Source organism: Peromyscus maniculatus, chromosome 1 (assembly GCF_049852395.1).
Source record: "Peromyscus maniculatus bairdii isolate BWxNUB_F1_BW_parent chromosome 1, HU_Pman_BW_mat_3.1, whole genome shotgun sequence".
Taxonomy (NCBI): domain Eukaryota; kingdom Metazoa; phylum Chordata; class Mammalia; order Rodentia; family Cricetidae; genus Peromyscus; species Peromyscus maniculatus.
In genome coordinates this window covers 169,547,402-169,567,770 of record NC_134852.1, presented here as the reverse complement: position 1 = coordinate 169,567,770, position 20,369 = coordinate 169,547,402, and the positions used below count along the sequence as shown (strand labels likewise).

At 40.9% G+C, this 20,369-nt stretch overlaps 1 protein-coding gene across 4 annotated transcripts in view; it reads left to right on the top strand.

Annotated features, from left to right (window-relative positions):
- Pcsk5 (proprotein convertase subtilisin/kexin type 5) overlaps window positions 1-20,369 on the top strand; it is a 434,887-nt gene that overhangs the window by 278,313 nt on the left and 136,205 nt on the right. For 3 of the 4 annotated variants that reach the window (XM_076560923.1, XM_076560919.1, XM_006995970.4), the window contains exons 16-20: window positions 3,570-3,763; window positions 7,127-7,211; window positions 11,191-11,288; window positions 11,705-11,834; window positions 12,521-12,636. In XM_076560923.1, the coding sequence (XP_076417038.1) occupies window positions 3,570-3,763; window positions 7,127-7,211; window positions 11,191-11,288; window positions 11,705-11,834; window positions 12,521-12,636 (623 nt within the window). Of the gene's footprint in view, window positions 1-3,569; window positions 3,764-7,126; window positions 7,212-11,190; window positions 11,289-11,704; window positions 11,835-12,520; window positions 12,637-15,780; window positions 18,425-20,369 lie in introns of those variants that run through there. The other variant, XM_006995971.4, reaches the window with a different exon arrangement.

Genomic DNA, 20,369 nt, shown 5'->3' with positions numbered 1-20,369 from the left:
GGGTCCCTTGTCACAGTCTGACCTCCAACAGTCTTGGCTATGCCAACTCCTCTACTTCTGCCACCTGCAACACGTGTTTCCTCTCTCATAAAATGGCTCCGTTCATTGACTATACCTTTCTTTAATAGACATCCCAGAGTCCTGGCATCTCCAGCATCCTAGGGTCTCCCTTATGTCTTAGGCCTTACTTTCCTAGCTTCACACAGTACCTCTCAGAACCTCCTTGCAGAGAATCTGACCTTGCCTCACACTGACTGTCCCCAACAGCTTTCTGGAACCTAGATAAAAGCCTCCATAACATTGTAATGCTTGCCTAAAAGGGCCAACACTGTGAATGATGCTGTCAAGTTCTGGTGTGAGTTTGAAATATAGCTTGACCCCCATTTACCTCAGTTGCAGTGGCCTCTGTGCCTTGGCAGTTAAACATATGATGAAAAAGCTTCCCTGAGCCATTGTTTTCAGCAGGGCATCATGTCAGCACCATTCTCAGTCCAATCAGCCTCGTTTCAGATGGATTTGCATTTTCCCGAGTGAGAGCATGCAGTGTGTGGGGTCTTCCCGTAATGGCCCTTTTCATGATCCTCCAGGAAGGAGTGTAAAGTTTCAGAGACCTCTCAAATGATTACACCTCTGTCCTTAGTGGTGGTTTGAAACTCCCTTCCTGTTTTTCTCACCCAGGCACATGTTTCACATCTTTTAGCTCTCACTCACTCTGACTAGAGCAGTAAGCAGTAACCGTACCACAGCATGGACGTTAGGCTGTCTTACAGTTTTCTCCACCAAACTGCTACAACTTTTTATTGAGCCTCACTCAAATGCCCAGTACCCAGACAGAATGCAGTTCTGCCAGAACGTAATATAAGTGACCTCTAGTGCAGGTCACATAGAGTCCTTATTTCCCTCTGAAACCTCAGACCAGGCCTCTGTTGTCTGCATTTCTCTCAGCATTCTGGTCTGATAAATTCCTATGGGGGTGGCCCCATAAGCTCTCCTTGGAGCATTTCAGTGCTTCTGTAGCCTGAATTTCCAAATGCTCAAGTGCTTCCATATTCCTCTTACAATCCTATAACTACATGGTCAGATTTATCACAGCAGATAACCCCACTCATGATACTGATTCTCTGCATTAGTTGCTTTTCTCTGGCTGTGACAAAAATACCTGTCAAAAGCAAACTAAAGAGCAGTTTGTTTTGACTCCCACTCTGAAGGAAAATAGTTCATCAAGATACTATAGGCGTAGTGGAGAAAGCTTATAACTAACATAAGAAAAACTATATACAAAAGTACAATAACTATATACAATATATACAAGTACTAAATACCTAAACAATGTCTAGTTCATTGGTATTTGACAAATTCAGAGAAAATAATTCCATTATCTATCCTATTGTATCTAATTCACTTTCTATCCTAATTAATCTTCAACTATAACTAACTAATCTTCAACTCCCTCAGAGACATTTAGCCACAGTGAATCAGCACTCAGATCAGCATAGGTGCTCAGCTTCCTTTCTCCTTTTTCCCTTTTTATTCAGTCTGGGACCCAAGTCCATGCATGGCATGGTGCTACCTACATTTAGGGAGGGTCTTCAACTCAGTCTCTGGAAACTATCCTCATACTACAGGTGTATCTCCTAGGTGACTCCAAATTGAGTCAGGTTAATGCAGAATATATGCCATGTATATTCTGTAACTGCAAATGCTTTCTCACTTTTGGAGGCATGGAGGTGAGACCAGCTGTGCACTTAGCATGCTGGTCTTCTCCTTTAGTGCTTTCTTTTGCCAATTAGCAAGTTGAAATTACATATATTTATGAAATACCACATGGTGTTGTACATTTTAGGATAACTAAAACTATTTAATATCTATATCCTCAAAATGCTTATTACATTTTTGTAATGAGAACATTTTAAATTGACATTTCTAGCAATTTTCAAGTATACAACATGTTACTATTAACTCTAGCCACCATGATGTAAAATATATCTGTTGAACTTAATCATCCTGCCTGACGTTATATTTGTCCTTCCTGGACATGTGAGTGCCTGGGCCAGACATACACTCTCTTTTTACATTCCCTAACGTGCGAACATCCATGCTGGTCTTTGTTCTTAATCTTCCACTGTAGACATTGAAATAGAGCCTGTGCCTCTTAGCCCCTGGTTTCTGGCTATGCAAATATGTCCTCGTGGATTCAAGCTACAGACTAGTGCCTGCCCACACAAAGCCCGTCCAACCAACATCATGTCTTTTCCAGCCCAGCTTACCTTCTCATGCTTTTTCAGGCAAAACTGTATTCTAGGAACAGTGCTCAGGCTCCTGAGCAGACACAGCCAAGCTCAGATCCTGTTTAAATCCATGCTAGACGTTAAATGCCTCAAGGAGAAAGGCTCTCCGCTGTCTCGATGCTGGTGCTATCTGTTGCACTAAACAAAATGCCTGGTGTTTACTTTGTGCTCAATAGATATTTAAATAAGTAAAGCCTTGTTTTCAGTTATAGATAATTAAGGAAGTTGGCTTTTTTAAAGAAGAAAGTTTCTGGTGAACAAAATTGTGTGTGTGTGTGTGTGTGTGTGTACTCATTTAGATAAGAACACACTACATCTATCTACATGTCCTCACAAGCTATATGACAAATTTCACACAGAAGTGGACCAAACACATTATTTTAATTACCTTTTCCATAAAGCTATGGCCCCAGATTGTTTTCCCCCAGATTCAACACCATAGGCTAGTTCTTGAGATTCAAACTCCAGTTATCATTTCTTTCACATAGCTAGACCTTAACTAGAGGATAGCAGACAACGAAATACCTGTTTACTGTGTGGGGTGCTGTCTAGACCTTGACTAGAAGATAGCAGACAATGAAATACCTGTTTACTGTGTGTGGTGCTGTCTAGCTGCAATGCCCCTCCGACTTCCTGCACAGGAGGAAGCTTTACCAGGCAGATTTAGTGTAGATGTAACAGTCTTATTAAATAAGAAACACAGAGCCAAATGCAGAGTTAAAAGCCCAAGAGGTCAGAGCAGTAGCTGAGAGCTGAGACTTAAAACCCTTTCTTACCCTTTGCTGCTGCTGTCGTCCTTCCCCTCAGAAAGAGACCTACTTCCTGTGTATCTGTCATTTTATTGACTTTCTGTTCTGCCTTCTCATTGGTTGTAAACCCAACCACATGACCTCCTCGTCACTCCCAGTCTATACAGACCTCCAGGTTTTCTATGGTTGGTATTGAGATTAAAGGCATGTGTCTCCATGCTGGCTGTATCCTTGAACACACAGAGATCTGCCTGTCATGTGATCAGGATTAAAGGTGTGCAGCACCATTGCCTGGCTTCTGCTATGGCTTGCTATTAGCTTTGACCCCCAGGCAACTTTATTTATTAACATACAAATAAAATCACATTTCAGTACAAATAAAGTATCACCATAATTTGGTGCTTTGGATTTGGTGTTGTCATCCCAGCTGAAAATTAACCTTAAAGCTGCAGGCAGCTGTCGACCTTTCAACAAAAATGCTGAGGTCTGAGTATTGCTGAGTAACCATTCCTCTTACCATCCCACAATGCAGAATTTGTGTCTCCAACTGCCCTCCTGGCCACTACCATGCTGACAAGAAGAGGTGCCGGAAGTGCGCGCCCAACTGTGAGTCCTGCTTTGGCAGCCACGGTGATCAGTGCCTGTCCTGTAAATATGGCTACTTCCTGAATGAAGAGACCAGCAGCTGTGTTACTCAGTGCCCTGATGGGACATACCAGGATACCAGTGAGTTGCTTTCAAATGTTTGGGTTTTTAAAAGGACAAGATTTTCATTTGAGTAACTCTATGCATGAAATCTGGGCTTTGCTTAGTACCAAACAGAACCTAACCAGCTCATTAAAGAAATACTTTAGAAGTATTATGTCGAGGTATCTGCAACTACCTGTAGCAGAGGACCCTCACAATCCCTCCAACCATAATGACATGCTAGTAGATTCAGAACGCTGGGGATATAATTGCAGCTGGAATTTATTAAATCAGAAGGATGCAAAGTCAACTGAGCAAAGGGAAATAGGGAAGTCTAGAGGAATCTAGAACCATGCTTCTGAGAGTGAGCACTCAATACATGTTTAATTCCCCTGCCCCCGCCCCCACAACCATCTGTAATAGCATGCATGAAATACTGTATACAAGGGAACTTCACTAAAGACTGTGTCCCTGGTCATCACTGGGAACTGAACAGGTAGGCACTACCTTCCTGGCACACACCATAAACCATGCTGCTTATACAGTTTTCACAGTGTTAGCTAGTCTCCTCAGAATGATGGAAACCTTCCCTAAATCCAAGTTTCCAGGAGCCAGCTGTTGACCAATCGGATGGCAATCAGATCTGCTCACATCTGCACATTAACCAAACAGGCTTTTGAAAAGATTCCAAAACATGAAATGTAGAATAAACATGTGTCAGAAAATTCCACTCATTAATGAATAAATTATCTAAGATAGTAACTAATGAAACAAGCAAGAGGAGAATGGGCAGTAAGATAATCGAGTACTGTAGTCCCCTAGGAAAGGGACAAAGAAATCATTTTATGGATCTGGTGAGGTGGCTCAGTGGTTGAGATTGTGAGTAAGAGGCTTGGGTCCTCCAGAGGACCTGAGTGACATTCACAACAGCTCACAACTACCTGTAACTCTAATATCAGAGGACCCAGTACCCTGTTCTAGCTCTTGAGAATACCTGCATTCACAAGCATGTACTCACACACAGATAGACACATAATTTTAAAGAAAGACAATAAAGAAGTAAGAAAGGGAGGGATGGAAAAGAAATAAGGAAAGTTCTTTTATTGAGTTAGAGATGAAACGGAGTTAGACAGGGCAATACCAGTAGGTTTGGGGAAGGGGTATTTATTTCTTACAGCCAGAACACTGTCACTTTACTAAACAGCAATCCATACATTGATGTGTAACTTCTCAGAGGTTGGCTCTTATTAACTGTAATTAACAAATAGGCAAGACACAAGGTCACTAGTCTGTGCTCAGACTGCTTTAGTGTGGCCCTCCCAGGGTTGTAGGTATCTCTGGATTTGTTTCTGAGCTCTGGATAATTTGTCACACATCACACACAGTCTATGATGGCACTGAAATGTCATGTTGCTGCCCAGCCTGAGACTCTTTTCTCTCTAAAGACTAGACAAATAGTCTTGCCTCTTAAGAATTGGAGTTCTCAGGCTTCGAGAGGGGTCAGCAGGCAAAAGTGCTTGCCAGGCAAGCCTGACAGCCTGAGTTCAATGCCTGGAACTCAGAGTGGACAGAGGTTAGACTACCAAAGATTGTCCACTGACCTCCCTGTGTGTGCCTGCACACACACACACACACACACACACACACACACACACACACACACACAGTAATAATAAAGAATTAATTTTTTACAGAAGTAAAACTTAAGAGTGGGCAATTCTCTGGGTAGATCAGACCCTAATTCCACCCTTGGGAGTAATAGCGATTCTCCTGAGGTTCTTATTTGCCTTGAAATTTGGAACATGACTTTCACCTTGATAGGGGAAGGAAAATTTAGAAGATAAAGAGGGTCATAAGAGATCCATAGAAGTGCACAGTATTTCTTAGGGAGCCTTGCACATGTTAAGTGTGTGTTCCATCACTGAGCACCCAACAGACTATTCCTTTCTAAGGAACCTGGGATTAGACACTTGAGAAGCTATTCAGTTACTTCAACCACCGTATAGCATTGGTTCAAGTGGTCACCGTGTCTCTCCTATTGCCTGTTACAGTTTCTCCCTCTAGTAATCCCATTTACGTACAGCATAGTTATCAGGTATGGCTATGGCTACTAATAATTGCTGAGAATACATTCACAATGATTTATAGTTGATCTTTTCCCCTTGAATAAACCCATTAACTTGCCAAGATAAGCTGAGAACTAGAGTTCACTGAAATCTTCACTCAGGAGCCCGGAGTCTAGAGACACTGAACTTACCCACTGGAAGAGCTGAAAGCAGAATGCAAATCCCAGGCCTGTGACTTCAGGTTCAAGGCCAGAACCTGTGTTCTTAATGTCACAGTAGGGGCTGCAGTGTAGCTCCTAGAATACTGTCAAGGGCTTTGCATTTCTTGCTGAAAGACACAGAATACTCTGTAGGTTCATATGGGAATTCATCTCCATGGAACCTTGATGAATATCAACACTTAAAAAGCAGAGAGAAGAGAAGCCTGTGGACAATGCTTTGTTTTGTTCTGTGTAGATAGATAGATAGATAGATAGATAGATAGATAGATAGATAGATAGATAGATAGATAGATAGATAGATGCATGGATTACCCTCTGGCATAACAGCATGTACTCAATTTCTAGCAAAAATTTAACAGAGCTAAAAGACCTTTGTTAATATGTCGTCACTACTTTTCATGATAAAGACATTGTGTTTGCTGTTTTTTGTTGTTGGTTTTTTGGGTTGTTTTGTTTTTTTGCAGTGTGGACACCTGGGTTAGTTATTTAATAAGAAAACATAGGGTGTATCCATTCCAACTAATACACTTGTAACAGAACATAGATGTTATTGTAACAAAATCATTTTTACATTCACTCCACAGCAGCTGTCAAGCATTCCACTGTTTGAGATGACACATGAAGTCCTTACCTTGAAATCTTTAGTGTCCATTCCCTCTTCTGCCACAGTTCACCAAATTGTCCTAAAATCTTTAGTGTCCATTCCCTTTTCTGACACAGCTCACCAGATAGTTCTAAAAGCTTTGGGCAGAAGGTCCAACACCCATGTCCACAGCATCATCTTCATCACTTAGCAATATTGCCCCCATTTCATGAGTGGGATTTTCTGTTTTAAAGTTAGAAAACCCTGCTTTGAAAAAAAGAGTTGAAAGAAGTAATAACTATAAAATTTTCAGCTGAGTTTCTGGAGTCTGTCTGCATTGTGCCACACAAGTGCCTGGTGCTTCCTGGTGTCACGGTGGTTCATGCAATCAGCTGCCTAAACTTTTCAGTGCAGCTTTCCAGGTGAGCCCAGAGGCAGGACAGGGCACATTCTTAAACACTGGGACATCTCCATTCTTTTATGGAATCCAGTTGACTGCATAATAACTCTTTCTTTCTTTGTTTTTTAACAGAGAAAAATATTTGTGGGAAATGCAGTGAGAACTGCAAGGCGTGCACTGGATTTCACAACTGCACGGAGTGCAAGGGCGGGTTAAGGTAAGAGAGTGAGGTCCAACAAGAGACACCACCTTCAAGGGAGCTTTGCAGAGCAAACTGAACAGAAAACATGAGAGCAGCATGTCAACAAATAGTTCTCTTCCGTCTTCCCTCAGCTGGACTCTAAGTGAAACACTTCCCTGCTATTTGGGTTATCTCTACAATACATGTGAAAAGATGGGATGCCATCTTGGCTAAGGAAAGATTATAAACCAAATAAATTCCCTATAAAGAAGAAGATTTGGTGGGTAGAGAGATGGCCCAGCAGTTAAAGAACACTTGCTGATCTTGCCGTGGACCTGGGGATTGATCCCCAGTTCCTACATGGTCGCTCACAACCATCTGTAGCTCCAGTTCCAGGAGATCCACCAGGCACACATGAGGTACACATACATGCATGTAGGAGAAACACTCAAACACACAAAATAATTAAATCCACACACACACAAAAAAAAAACAATTTAATTATAAAAGAAAGATAACTTGGATATAAGTAAAAATGACCACTTGAAAAGCATCCTTATACGTTTTGACCTGTATTGTGCTAGTCGAGAATGACTAGGCAGATAGTGCCAGCAAATGCTATTTAGTCTGCCTGATTAAATTCTCAATGGTGGGAAGTTATTCTCTTATCTTTATTATTTCTCTACACATACGCAGTCATTTGCTTATCTTAAGTACCTCAGGTTCAGTTCCATTAGACTATCTGTGGTCTGCACATAGATTTAACACCGGGAGATGATTTCCTCGAATTGATGATTTGCTCATTGCCAACGCTGATATTTGGTGGACTGTAAGAGAACAATATGCAGCACAAATGGCTGTGAAGCCTCTTTCCTGAGGAAGAAAAGGTCAACATCTATGCTGAGTCATGTGCAGGGCTCTGGCTTTTATGGCGTTAGCGTTCTAGAGTGAACTGTTCTACAGTGGATTCCTTTTAGGTGGTAATAGAACATTTCATTCATTCCTTTTTTTATCAAAAGTCAAGTGTCATAGTATAGGCCGCTCCCAGGCGGGTGTCCTTGACACTTGTCATTATTGGAACATAACGGACACTTACTGACTAGCTGTGCAATTGTTGTTTCTATAAATGCTCTTAGTAACTTAGCGCCTTGCTTCTCGGCACTTGATAATCTTGATAAATACAAGTCTGCTCAGCTGCCTGATTCTTTTTCATTTTTATTTTATGTGTAAGCCTTTTTTTCCTGCTTGTGTGTTTGTGCACCATGTATGTGCCTGATGCCCATGGAGGTCAGAAAGAGGCACCAGATCCCCTGAGCCTGAGTTATAGACAGTTGTGAGCTGCCATGTGGATGCTGGGAATCAAACCTGGGTTCTCTGGAAGAGCAGCCAGTGCTTGTAACAGCTGAGCCATCTCTCCTGTCCCCCACTTAATTCTTCCTAAAGGAACAGTGAAATGGTGTGGTAGAAATCTTCTTCTGCTATTTATTAATTGTGATTTCAGGCGAGTCACTTAACTGCTCTTGTCTTCCATTATTCTCATTATAAAATGGTGAGACTAAGCTCTACTTTGCTGAACTATGGTAAAGTGTAAAGTCTGATGACTTTTATGAACTACTTACATCTGCTACATAATTGGTCTTTGGGAAATGAAAGACTACTGAGCTTATTTCTTAGAGAACATTTTATGGAGTAAGTTAAAGCAGAACACACAACGGAAATGTGAGAGCCATGCATGTAATTGTGAATGTGCCAGTAGCTGTATTAAACGGGGTAAAAAGCTGTAAGGGAAACGACTTCAATAAAATATTTTACTTAGCCCAGTGTATCTAAAATATTATCATTACAACATATGGCCAACATAAAAGAAAACTATTTGTGAGTTACTCTACATCCTTTATTGTTTTATTAAGTCTTTGAAGTCTGGTATATATGCTCTTAACATATGTCTAAGACTTGACAATAATGTTTATAAGAAATATCTGTATTAAGATACTTTTAAATCTAATTGAGAGAGCAAATTTTATAAAGCCACCCTATTCCAAATGTGCTGAGAAGTTTGCCAATAACTGAATCTAATGTAGTTTTTTTTTCAAATATAGACATAAATTAATTTAAACTGAACAAAAATTTAAAATTCATTTCCTTCGCAGCACTAGCCTCACATCAAGGGCTCAGTAGCCAAGTAGATAGCACAGGTCTGAACTGGCTGGTTTATGCAAGAAGGAACGAAGGCAGTCCTGAGCTGGGCTGGTGGGCCTCACGATGACTATATTTTGGGAGCGGTGGACTGCTCAGAGTTCAATGACTGCTCCCTGTGGCCCGCCCCTTCCTTCATTAATTCCTGCACAGTGCAGCCTCTGTCTCCTGCTGAATGGAAGCCAACCTCAGAAGGCAGTCCTTTCTTAGAGAGCCAAGGCATCTTTTCTAAAACTGTGGGACATTTTTTTTTGAGTGGTCCTTATTTCATCCCACAAAAGGATTCATGTGATGCACTCTGCCTGTCTCTGGAGCTGGAGGAAGAGAATGAGATCTTGGTTGGCAACAGGCCAGCAAGCTCTGAGAACGACACGGACTTTTTGTGAAGCTGCCCATTGTCACATTGAGGCTCCCTCCAAGGTGCTTCTGGGCTGACCACTTGACCTCAGACAACCTGTAAATTTTAAAATGGTGGCTAAGAACAAGTAGGAGGAAATACCCTTGCCTAAATTCCAAAAAGAAAATAGTTAACATGCTAACAGGAGGATTTATGATTCTTTTCTTCAGCTACTTTACTTTTATTCTCTCTCAGTTTCTTGGATGAGCAGAGGGTGAAGTAAATTTCAGTCTTCACAATGAATGTGACCCATACACAAAGCAGCCAACTAGGATGTAAATTGGAGCGATACAGGGTATGAGAAAGTAGAAACCATTTGACCGTTTTCCATACTTAACACATTGTCTAATAGAATAAATTTGACAACAAAGATTACACCCACTCTCTTTCAGTGTCCATTCAGTAATATTTTATGTGAAATAATACAAATTCTATGTATATTTTTTATTTTAAGAATCAAGCTCTAAGTTTGGTGTGGTGACATTTACCTGTCATCCTGAAGGCCAGAAGGTCACCTTCAGTTACATAGCTAGTGAATTCAAGGCCAGAGTAAGCTGCAGGAGAGCCTGCTTCAAAAATTAATTAATTAATTAATTAGTTACTTAATTAAACTTTAGGCTTTGAAAAAATGTCATAGCTGACAGAAATTTGAAAGAAGAAATATGTTATGTTTTTATTTTATATTTTAGAAACTTAGATGTGTCTCATAGTAATAGCTAGAGAAGTAGAAATTTCAATAAATCACTTAATATTGTAGAAATACTTCCAGGAAACACTAAAAAAAATGATACAACCAAGAAAAGTCAAGATATTTACAGAGTTGCATTTTGCTGCTTACTCATTAGAGTGGCTTAAGAGAAGAACCCAATAAAAAGTAGCAACGTTGTAATAGGTTATTGCTAGCCATGGATTTGTTTGCTCAGTTTTTATCATTTTGTTTCTTTATGAGTTTGAGTGTTTTGCCTGCATGTATGTATCTGCACCAAATGCACATAATACTCACAGAGGCAAGAAGAAGGTAGCAGATCCTCTGGAACTGGAATTACAGAAAGTTGTGAGCAGTCACGTGGGTGCTGGGATCGCAAACTGGTTCCTCTGCAAAAGCGAGTGCTCTAACACTGAGCCATCTTTCCAGCACCTTGCCAATACTTTTTTAGACTGTTAGATACTGAGTAAGGTTGAAATTCACCAGACTGTATGACAGAGTCAAGAGAATGCCCTCTAGGCTTAGCAGCACATATGAGTGCTACAAATGTTATTACAAGTACCAAGAAAGGCCTAGGGCCGTTCTCCTTGTCTTGCGGCTTTACTAAATCTCTTGTCTCCAAGGGGAGATGGTGTTTGTTACATATGGAGTCTTTGTGTCATTGCCACTTTGTCATGGGGACAACAGCATTTACAGCTCGACTGTGTTTCTCGCAGCCTCCAGGGATCCCGGTGTTCTGTCACCTGTGACGATGGACAGTTCTTCAATGGCCACGACTGCCAGCCCTGCCACCGTTCCTGTGCTGCCTGTGCTGGTACCTTCTCCTGCTTCTCCCCTTATTCTCCTACTTGTGTTTTGGGTTGCATTTGGCTCCAGCCATCTTTCTGGTAGCACTTGGTATGTTTCAAGGAAGTGTAGAGGGCCACATTTCTCCTGATAATTGTGCACCAATTCTCACAGAAATTCAGTCATCAGCACCTTGTCCTCATGGAGAAACTTAAATATCACAGTGGTGTCCTTTCCTTGGAAGACCGGTGTTCTTGGCAAATAGATTCAGTTAAAAACACAAGAGCCCCTCCCGGCCCCACAGAAGGAAAGTATGTTTATGAGTTAAGATGGCGGTAGATGGATGTGGCTTCCACAGACTGCTATGGAATTCCATACTTCAGCCCCTTCTGAGGCTTTTTTTTTTCTTCTGTTTCTGTTTCTTGCATGTGCCTTGCATTGAAGGGGCCGGAGCAGATGGGTGCATTAACTGCACCGAGGGTTATGTCATGGAAGAGGGAAGATGTGTACAGAGCTGCAGTGTGAGTTATTATTTGGACCATAATTCAGATAATGGATACAAATCCTGCAAAAGGTAAGTCCATCTGCTCTGACCCTAGACTTGATATCTGAGTTCCATGTAGGACTGCCTTCCTACCTGAGAAGACGAAGATTTTTTTAATGATAATGTACGATTCAGTCACTTGCCTTTGGACGCTGACCTGCAGAATTGGTTCATGTTGCCTGCTGTTTTTAATGCCTCAGGACCACCTTAAAGTTTAGTGTATGCACATTTGTAGTAGGTGCCTGGAGGCCAGAGGTCGACTTCCAGTGTCTTCCTCAATTGTCCTTTTATTTTTTGAGATAAGATCACTCACCAGTTTGATTAGATGGTCAAGTGCAAGCCCCCAGGATCTATCTCCCTTCCCAGTGCTAGGATTATAGAGGCACAGCACAGCACCAGCATATTGACGTGGATGCTGGGGATCTGAACCTTACCAAAGTAGCCATATCCCTAACCCCAACTCCCCCTCCCACGTACCTTAGAGCTTTTAAAATAATAGTTCTATTCCCAGGACATGCTTTGTCCCCTTTGGCACCAGTGTCTACCAGCCATGTTTTCGCTAATGTTATCAAACCTAACAGCTATTATAAGAAAAGATTTTTTTTGTCATCTTCAAAGGAAGAAATAATTTGAAAATGTTAAGAGTTTCATGGTAAATATACCTTCCCCAATGCCTATAAATAAGAGATTTAATAAATTGTGCATTCTGCCAATAGATGTGATAACAGCTGTTTGACATGCAATGGCCCGGGATTCAAGAACTGTTCCAGCTGCCCAAGTGGATATCTTTTAGACTTAGGAATGTGTCAGATGGGAGCCATCTGCAAGGATGGTAAGTACAGCTACGTGATTTGTTCTATGATCTTTCCACTTTACAGGCTAATGTATTTCCATTTTAATAAATAAACTAACAAGCATGCATCTCCATAGGATAGCCTCAGTATCTGGTTGACATTCACTCACCTTGAATTTACAACCCTAATGGATCATGTTGCTTTATTATTATTTTGTTATCATTGCTTAAAGACAGAATCTTACTGTGTCGCTCAGGCTGGCCTCAGACTCGTGGTCCTATTGCTTCAGCCCCCTAAGGCTGAAAGCATGTATCACCACACCCCACTTTGTTTCTCTTTATTTCTCTTTTTCTCTTTTTTAATTTTGGGAAGAAATAAGTCACCTGCAATCCCAAGATGGTTCCACTTAGTTGTTTTAATTAATAAGCTATTTTTGAAGGCAGCTTTCCCTTCATTGAAAAACTGAGCATATATTGGAGATTTCCCTTGTACTCCAAGCCTACACATGCTCACAGACTTCCCCACTTTAAAAAGACTACATCACAGTGTTACATTTGCCATGGCTTATAAGCCCACAATGATGCATCATTAGCATCCAAGTCCATAACTTACACTAGCATACGTTTTGGCACTAAACATTCATTGTGTTTGAGCAAGCATACATGCTGTGTATCTACCATTATCACATCATACAAGATAGTTTCACTGCCCTAAAAATCTCCTGTGTTCTGCCATCCATCATTCTGCCCTCCCCACAATTCCCGGAAATCTCTGGCTTTTTTTTTTTTTCTCCATACAGTCTTTCTTCACAGAACATCTTATATTTATGATCATATAGTATGTAGCCTTTTCTGGTTGGTTGGTTGGTTTTTGAATTGTTTCTTTCCAGTTTTTTGTCATATGGACTTTTTCCTGATTTTTTTGATGCCTCATACATAGAGCTTTATACCCTTCCTTAATCACTAAACATTTTGCATATATATCTCCTAAGTCCTATGTTATATTAATTCTTGGGCATAGTATTTAATCGTGTAAATAATTTCTAATACTTGCCACTCTCTGGTTATTTGGACTTTTTATTATTTTGATATTTGAATCCTAATCAAATGATATCAGAGTGTTTCATGAGTTATGTAAGGCTAGGAACTAATATTCCAATCTTCCACCAAGAAAACCCAAGTTGGGATGCTAAAAAGTGACAGACCAAACCTAGAACTTAAGACTGCCAAGTGTTGGGCCAGTCTGTTTTTCTTACCATTAATGGTTTTTAGCCAAAATTCTGGGACCCACACCATCCCCTAAGATTCTGATTGAATTGTGCAGGATAGAGGATGACAGGGATATTTTTAGAAACTTGTAAGTATTTTTAATTTGCAGCCTGGTTTAAGGAGCCATTTCCCCTACCAGCTTGGCAACTGCCAGGTTCATTCACTTCTCTGGACTTACTGGCTCCACCTATAAATTCAGCATGTTTCAATTATTCCAATACCAACATTAGGGAATTTTAATTCTCCACACAATTCATGCTGAGAGGACCCTACACATTGTACCTAAACTTTACACATAAAGTATATCTCAATAGAGGAACCAATAGTATTTGAACTGTCATTCAACATATTCTTTGGAGACTACATTTAGAACAGTCTTGGTCACAAGGCTATAGACCTAGGGAAAGGCAGCCTGCAGTGTACTTGACAGAATGTGGAGTTAGGAGTCTGCATTCTAGATTCAGATGGCCACCCCAAACCTGGGCCTTATTTCCTTCCTCTACACAAAGTGAAGATGCTCCTGGCGCCCCTGTGTGGTTATTCCACAGCTCACTGTTAGGAACCTCAAATGGACACAGCAGGAAAGGAACACATGAGGACATTAAGACAAGGACATTTGTGGTCTTCTCTCCTTGAAGCATCTGGGTGGTTGCAATCTTCATCATGTTCTTGATGGACAGAATGGGCTCAGCCCACCCCACTCTGTCCTTTTCAATCCTGCCAGGGCTAATTCACAATGTACCACTCTAGGGTAAGAAGCCTGAAGTGGGGACACCAGGGCTGTCTAAGTATCGGCTATCAGTTGCCTGCACATGCCTTCCTACCTGAATTTGAAAATTATGGTCCCTTTATATTGGAATACAACCAGGCATTTCTTTTTCAAATCAGTACACAGATTACTGAGGAAGATTTAGTGGTTGACAATCACAGGACATCTACCTTGAAGTTTTCTCCTCTAGCATTTGGTACAAGGTACCGAAAGTTAACAATGTACTAACCCTTGATGAGCCATGCTGTCCATGGGCTAAGTTATACGAAATGGCGACTTGATCAGAGGGAAGTGTCATGAAGAGCCATGGTTTGCAGTGAGGCCACTTCGCGGCCTGTGGAAGAATGAGAGTCCCTTGAGCCTTCAATCACATGGCAAATGCTCTTAAAAACTACTGTTTGCTCCTTTCCAACTGTCATATTTCCATGATTCTAAGACAATTCTTTTGCAGTCTAACATCTCAGAAATCAGATATATCTGGTCATTCATGACAACTCACTACTGCTTTGACCATCAGGTTGATGGGATGTGTCACTGCCTGAATCTAAGACTTAGCCACAGAAATGTGCACTCCGTTGAATGAAGCATGTGGCTCCTACTTTTCATGTATCATTTAACAACCGTTCAAATGAACATCAAAGAACTACACAGAGAGCATTATGTCACATACCATTAATAAAAATAAAGTTAAAATTCCAATTGCTACCAGGATGTGGTATCACAGTGTAAGCATTATTATCTTTGTGATACTGAAGTAACAGTGAATCTTAAACCTCGTGTCTTAGAATCAATGAAATATGGTACAAATGACTGGATATTTTCTGCTCTAGATAGTGCTGAGAAGAAAAGTTCCTTGCTTGTGATATTATTGATTTCTAATTTATTCTTTTTCCAATCTCTTTTTCCTTTCACAAATGGATACCAATCACATTTACTGCTGGACTGCAATATTTCTCACTGAAAACACTGCTGTTGACTGAAATCACTTTGGGTGGACCAAATTCCCTCCCTGTTGACTGCTCCTGAATGACCTCTTCCAACTCCCCCCCCCCCAATCTACCTCTTTGGCCAATCAAATACCTCCCTCCGTGGGTCCTGCTGCTCTCGACTCCACTCCCCCTCTCTCTTGCTGACTTCTGGAAAAGCCACGGAAGAGTCCTGGGCCGAAGGAGGCTTCTGTATGCTTGTGAAAAAGAACAATCTGTGTCAGCGGAAAGTTCTACAACAATTGTGCTGCAAAACCTGTACATTCCAAGGCTGAGCGGCCGCCTCGGAGCCTTGTTCCTGTAGACGCATAGATTAGTCCATATTATTAAAGAGAAAAAAAAGCCAAAAAGTGCAAACCACCTCTCTCTCTTTCTTGCTCTCTTTTTTTTTCTCTCTCTCTGTCTCTCTCAAGTTTGTGCAGGGAGATGGTGAACTGTTTTGTCAAAACTTAAATAGAAAAACAAATAAATAAACCTACAACAAGCCTACCTTTTAAAACTGGATGTTTAGTGTTAAACAGCCAGAATCACAGAGACAGTATTGTATAACCAAAGTATTTGATGCCAAAATTTGAAGTTAAAGTAATGATTTGATTTCCTGCCCTGGTTTGAAGGTCCATTTCATTCCTTTGCATTCACTCGCCTGTTTCTCCTTTAAAATGCCTAAAAAAAATTATTTTCCTGAAAACAGAAAACATCACAAGAAGAGCACACATAGATCAGAATGAACAGAAAGCTTTTACATGGGTCATTTTTCTGCCCTGAGCCTGCAGCTGGGGGAAATGACAGGAAACTGGACCTTTAGGGTACTGAGAAGATCCTACAGACTGTGTTCCATGTCTTCATCTTAGCATTTCACAGTCCTGCGGTGATGCTTCCCACACGTGACTGGCTTTGTATGTTGTGTACTGATTTTTTTTACACTTTTCTCACCCGATAAGTCTGCTCCATCGGCTTCATCAGATAGAATGTCTGCCGCTGGCTTCCCAAACACTGTCAATTGGGTTATTGTTCACACAGCTGGTAAAATGGATTGTTCTGTAGACTCAAAGTGATGGGAGAAGCATGTGATACCAAGAAGGGATGAGGCTGATCCAGGACGCCTGGAGCCCAGGGAGTCATTCTGTAGACCCTGTACAACCTCCTGGTGCTATCTAGCCATTAACCCCACAGCGTTCTTCTAACTGTCGTCAGAAATTCCATTGGTGATGGTGGGAAGCACTTGAGATAGGATGCAGGAGATTTCTTCCTGTGGTCAAAAGTTCCTAAGAGGTCCTGTATGTTTTAAGAAATGGAATTTATTTAAGTCATATTTAAGCTCATGCATACACTGGTGGAGCAGTGTTTTTCAATGGTGCTGACTACAAGTTGTCTCATCCTGTCATTTTAAGAAAATAAAACTGGAAATTGAGTGTGGGTGGCATGATTGCACCCTCCTGGTTCAATATTTTCTCACTCTTCTGTCCTTCTATAACTAGGGCCATGCTCTTATGCACCTGTCCACTGAATGTCACTGAGCTGGGGTTGCTTTGTCTGTTTGTCTAATTTGAAATGATGTGTTCACTGGTTTTCTGTGACTCATAAACATTTCGTGGAATCAAGAATACTGAACTGTAGAGAAACTACTTTGAATCTGTGATTGAAAATGATGAAACCTGATATACCTTTTAACAGTTCCTCTGAGAGTAACTGATATCAAGCTCCTTCATTTTTTTCTATCAAATCTCCACAGTGATCTCATTTACTTGTAGCATGACCAGGCATCTTGAGGCTCTAAGCTTTGGAAAGCTACACTTCTGAGATGCCATGGCTTCAATGCTAAGAGGAGAGAAGTGATCTTGGGAAGGAGCTGAGATGTGCATGTTAAAGTCCCTGCTCACACAAACAAATAGTAACATGCCTGCCCTGAAAATCTCCCTAGACAGCAAAGTTCACTTCTAGCTGCAGGTAGATAATGAGTAATTGGTCTGTTGAACCCTTTAATAACATTGTAATGTTAATGAGTCACATGATTCGTTAGCAACTAAGAAATTGGCAGATTATGCTGGGCAGCTTTTCCTCTTTAGAACATTGTAGGCTCTTCTGACATGAAGAGCAAAGGGAATCCTGGTCACAGTATATTCTTCTTACATTTTAATGCACATTCTTTAAATGAACAAATGTAAACACAAGCCAGGCAGAGGCAAAAACTAGATTTGCCTGCAAAGGAATCCAGTTGATTAGGCGGGTCTATACTATTAGAGGCACAAGGTCACAATGATACAAGAGATAAAACGGATGTCTTTGTCCTAAGACAATTTTAGCCACTGGTAGGACAGCAAATTCACTGGGGTCCACTTCCATGCATTCCATTCCCACTGGCCATGCAGGTGCACATCACGGAAATACTGGTTTAACTACTAGTTTGTTACTGCCTCATTTATCTACATAACATTATTAACTAGAACATAATGCTTTCAAAGTTTACGTTAATGTTATATATTATGTATAAATATATATATATATATATATATATTCATGAGTATATGTAACGGATAGCACAAAGTTTGGAGACGTGACAAATGCTCTTACCCTCTGGAGACAAAAGTCCTATTTTCTGTTTTCTTTTGTCTTTTGATCTTTAATTCACTAATTAATAGTGACCTGTTGTTAAATCCAAATCCACTTTACTGAAAAATACTGTGCATGTGTAAAATGTTCAGTTGTTTTTTTGTAAAATATAGAACAGTTGTAATTGATACTGGCCAAAATCAATGTTATGCCATATTTTATTTTTTCTATTAAATTAACCTAAGTTCCTGTTTATTTGATCTCTTCATACCCATGTGTAAGCATCTCTGAAAGGCTTAGTTGATGAGAGACACCTCTGCTTCCATATTGGAGTAGAATGTGAAGGAACAGTGGAAAAGAATGAAGCATCTAAGTACACATAGAAAAACCGGAGAGATAGAAGTGAACAAGGAGGAGGAAGAAATGACCTTTAGAACAGGTGACATTTGGACACCAATGCATGTTAAATCTCATTTTTGAGAAGAACATAACTAGAAATACCTATTAAAATTTGGCATAGTTTCTGTGGAAGGTAGATGAGTCAGTTCTGCATTGTGTGTGTGTGTGTGTGTGTGTGTGTGTGTGTGTGTGTGTGTGTGTGTGTGTGTGTAGGGGTGGGGGCAAGAATGTAGGGAACATACATTCAATGCTGTGAAAAAGAAAGGTTCAGTTTGCTGTATAAATTTGGCAGTGGATGACCCCGAACACCTAAAGAATGAGTTTGTCCAACAGAAATCTCTGAGACATAGCACTGGGTGGGACTGTGAAATGAGCTAAAATGATCAGTGGGTGTATATTGTTGTGGACCCTGCTTAAGATGCAGTCACTACCCTTGTGGTTCATTATTTGCCATTTGAGCAGAGAAATCAGCAAAAGCAGCAAGGTGAGTTCCAACCAGGTTTAAACATCAGAGAATACATATGGGTATAAGAGAGAGCTTTTACAATCACAAAGGCCCAATATAAAAGCAAAGGGAATTAATTTCAGTGACCACCTACCATACAGTACACAGTATGAGAATATAATGCACATATCCTGGTGAACACATAACATAAGTCTGAGAAAGACAGAGCAGAGGTACATATATTATTCTGCTTACCCATAAGGAAACCGAAACACAGATAGACCCTAAATTGATATGGCAAATGGATAATCACAATAATAAAGTGTAGCAATCAACAGAAAGCAGTGAGTTCCAAATCCTGTGGGTAGGTCACTTAGCTAAGTTTCTGCTGAACTGGTCAAGGTCGAGTTACTGGAGCAGATAGGAGTAGAATTGGTCCCTTACTATTATTGCCTTGATTGGGTTGGTTAAAGAATTAAAAGCAGGGGAAATGTCAAACAGTACAGGGAGCAGCTTGAGAAATTTCAAACACAGCAGACAGGAGCAGAGAGAACCAGCAGGTTGAGGAAGGTTTTTATTAGGGGGGAAGAAACACACGTGTAGCAGGTGCAAAGAAGAAGACCATCTGCAGAGCAGCAGGCAGATTCGAGAAGCCAGAGCCCTTGAGCTTGAAGCGTCTTCCCTAATTTAGGGTTGGCCAATTTGAAGAAATGCAGGATGGCTGGTTGGCCAATAACTGTTGTGTCTAAATGTGTTTTGATCCAGCCTTGAACTTGTTGAGCCAGTCCATCATCAGGGGCCCTACCTGCAGGAGGAAAAAAGAAGCAGCAGCCCACAAGGCCTTTGTTTAAGCTGCCAGACTTTTGTATCAGGTCCAGAGGATGGTGAAAAAGCTAACCATCTTGGAAGTTCACTATCCTTATTACCTAGTCCTGGCCCTTCTCCCTATCTGTTTACCTATCAGAAGTCTATCTAACTCCCAGACCCCCTTCACAAATAAGTTTGCCACATACAAGAGGTTCAGGTCAGGAAGATGTGTGCATGGTTTTAATCTAATTAAATCTATTTGTTCATTGCTACAAAGAGTGGTAGTTCAAGGAATGACTACGCCTTTGCCTTTGTTGCTGGTACTCCACCTCTGTCCAGTCCCACCCTAACTACAATTGCCAAGTTCTCAAGGCCCACCCCAATGGAAACCCTTGCTCCACAGTGGCATTCCCAAGCTTATTGGGAAGTTACAAGCCATAAACTTGGTAGTGAAGGGAGCCCATTGGCTTTTGGACTACTCTATTGAACTTTCTCTCTCAAGTGGTCAACACTGTAGGCACATTTGAGTATGGAACCTGATGTGGGA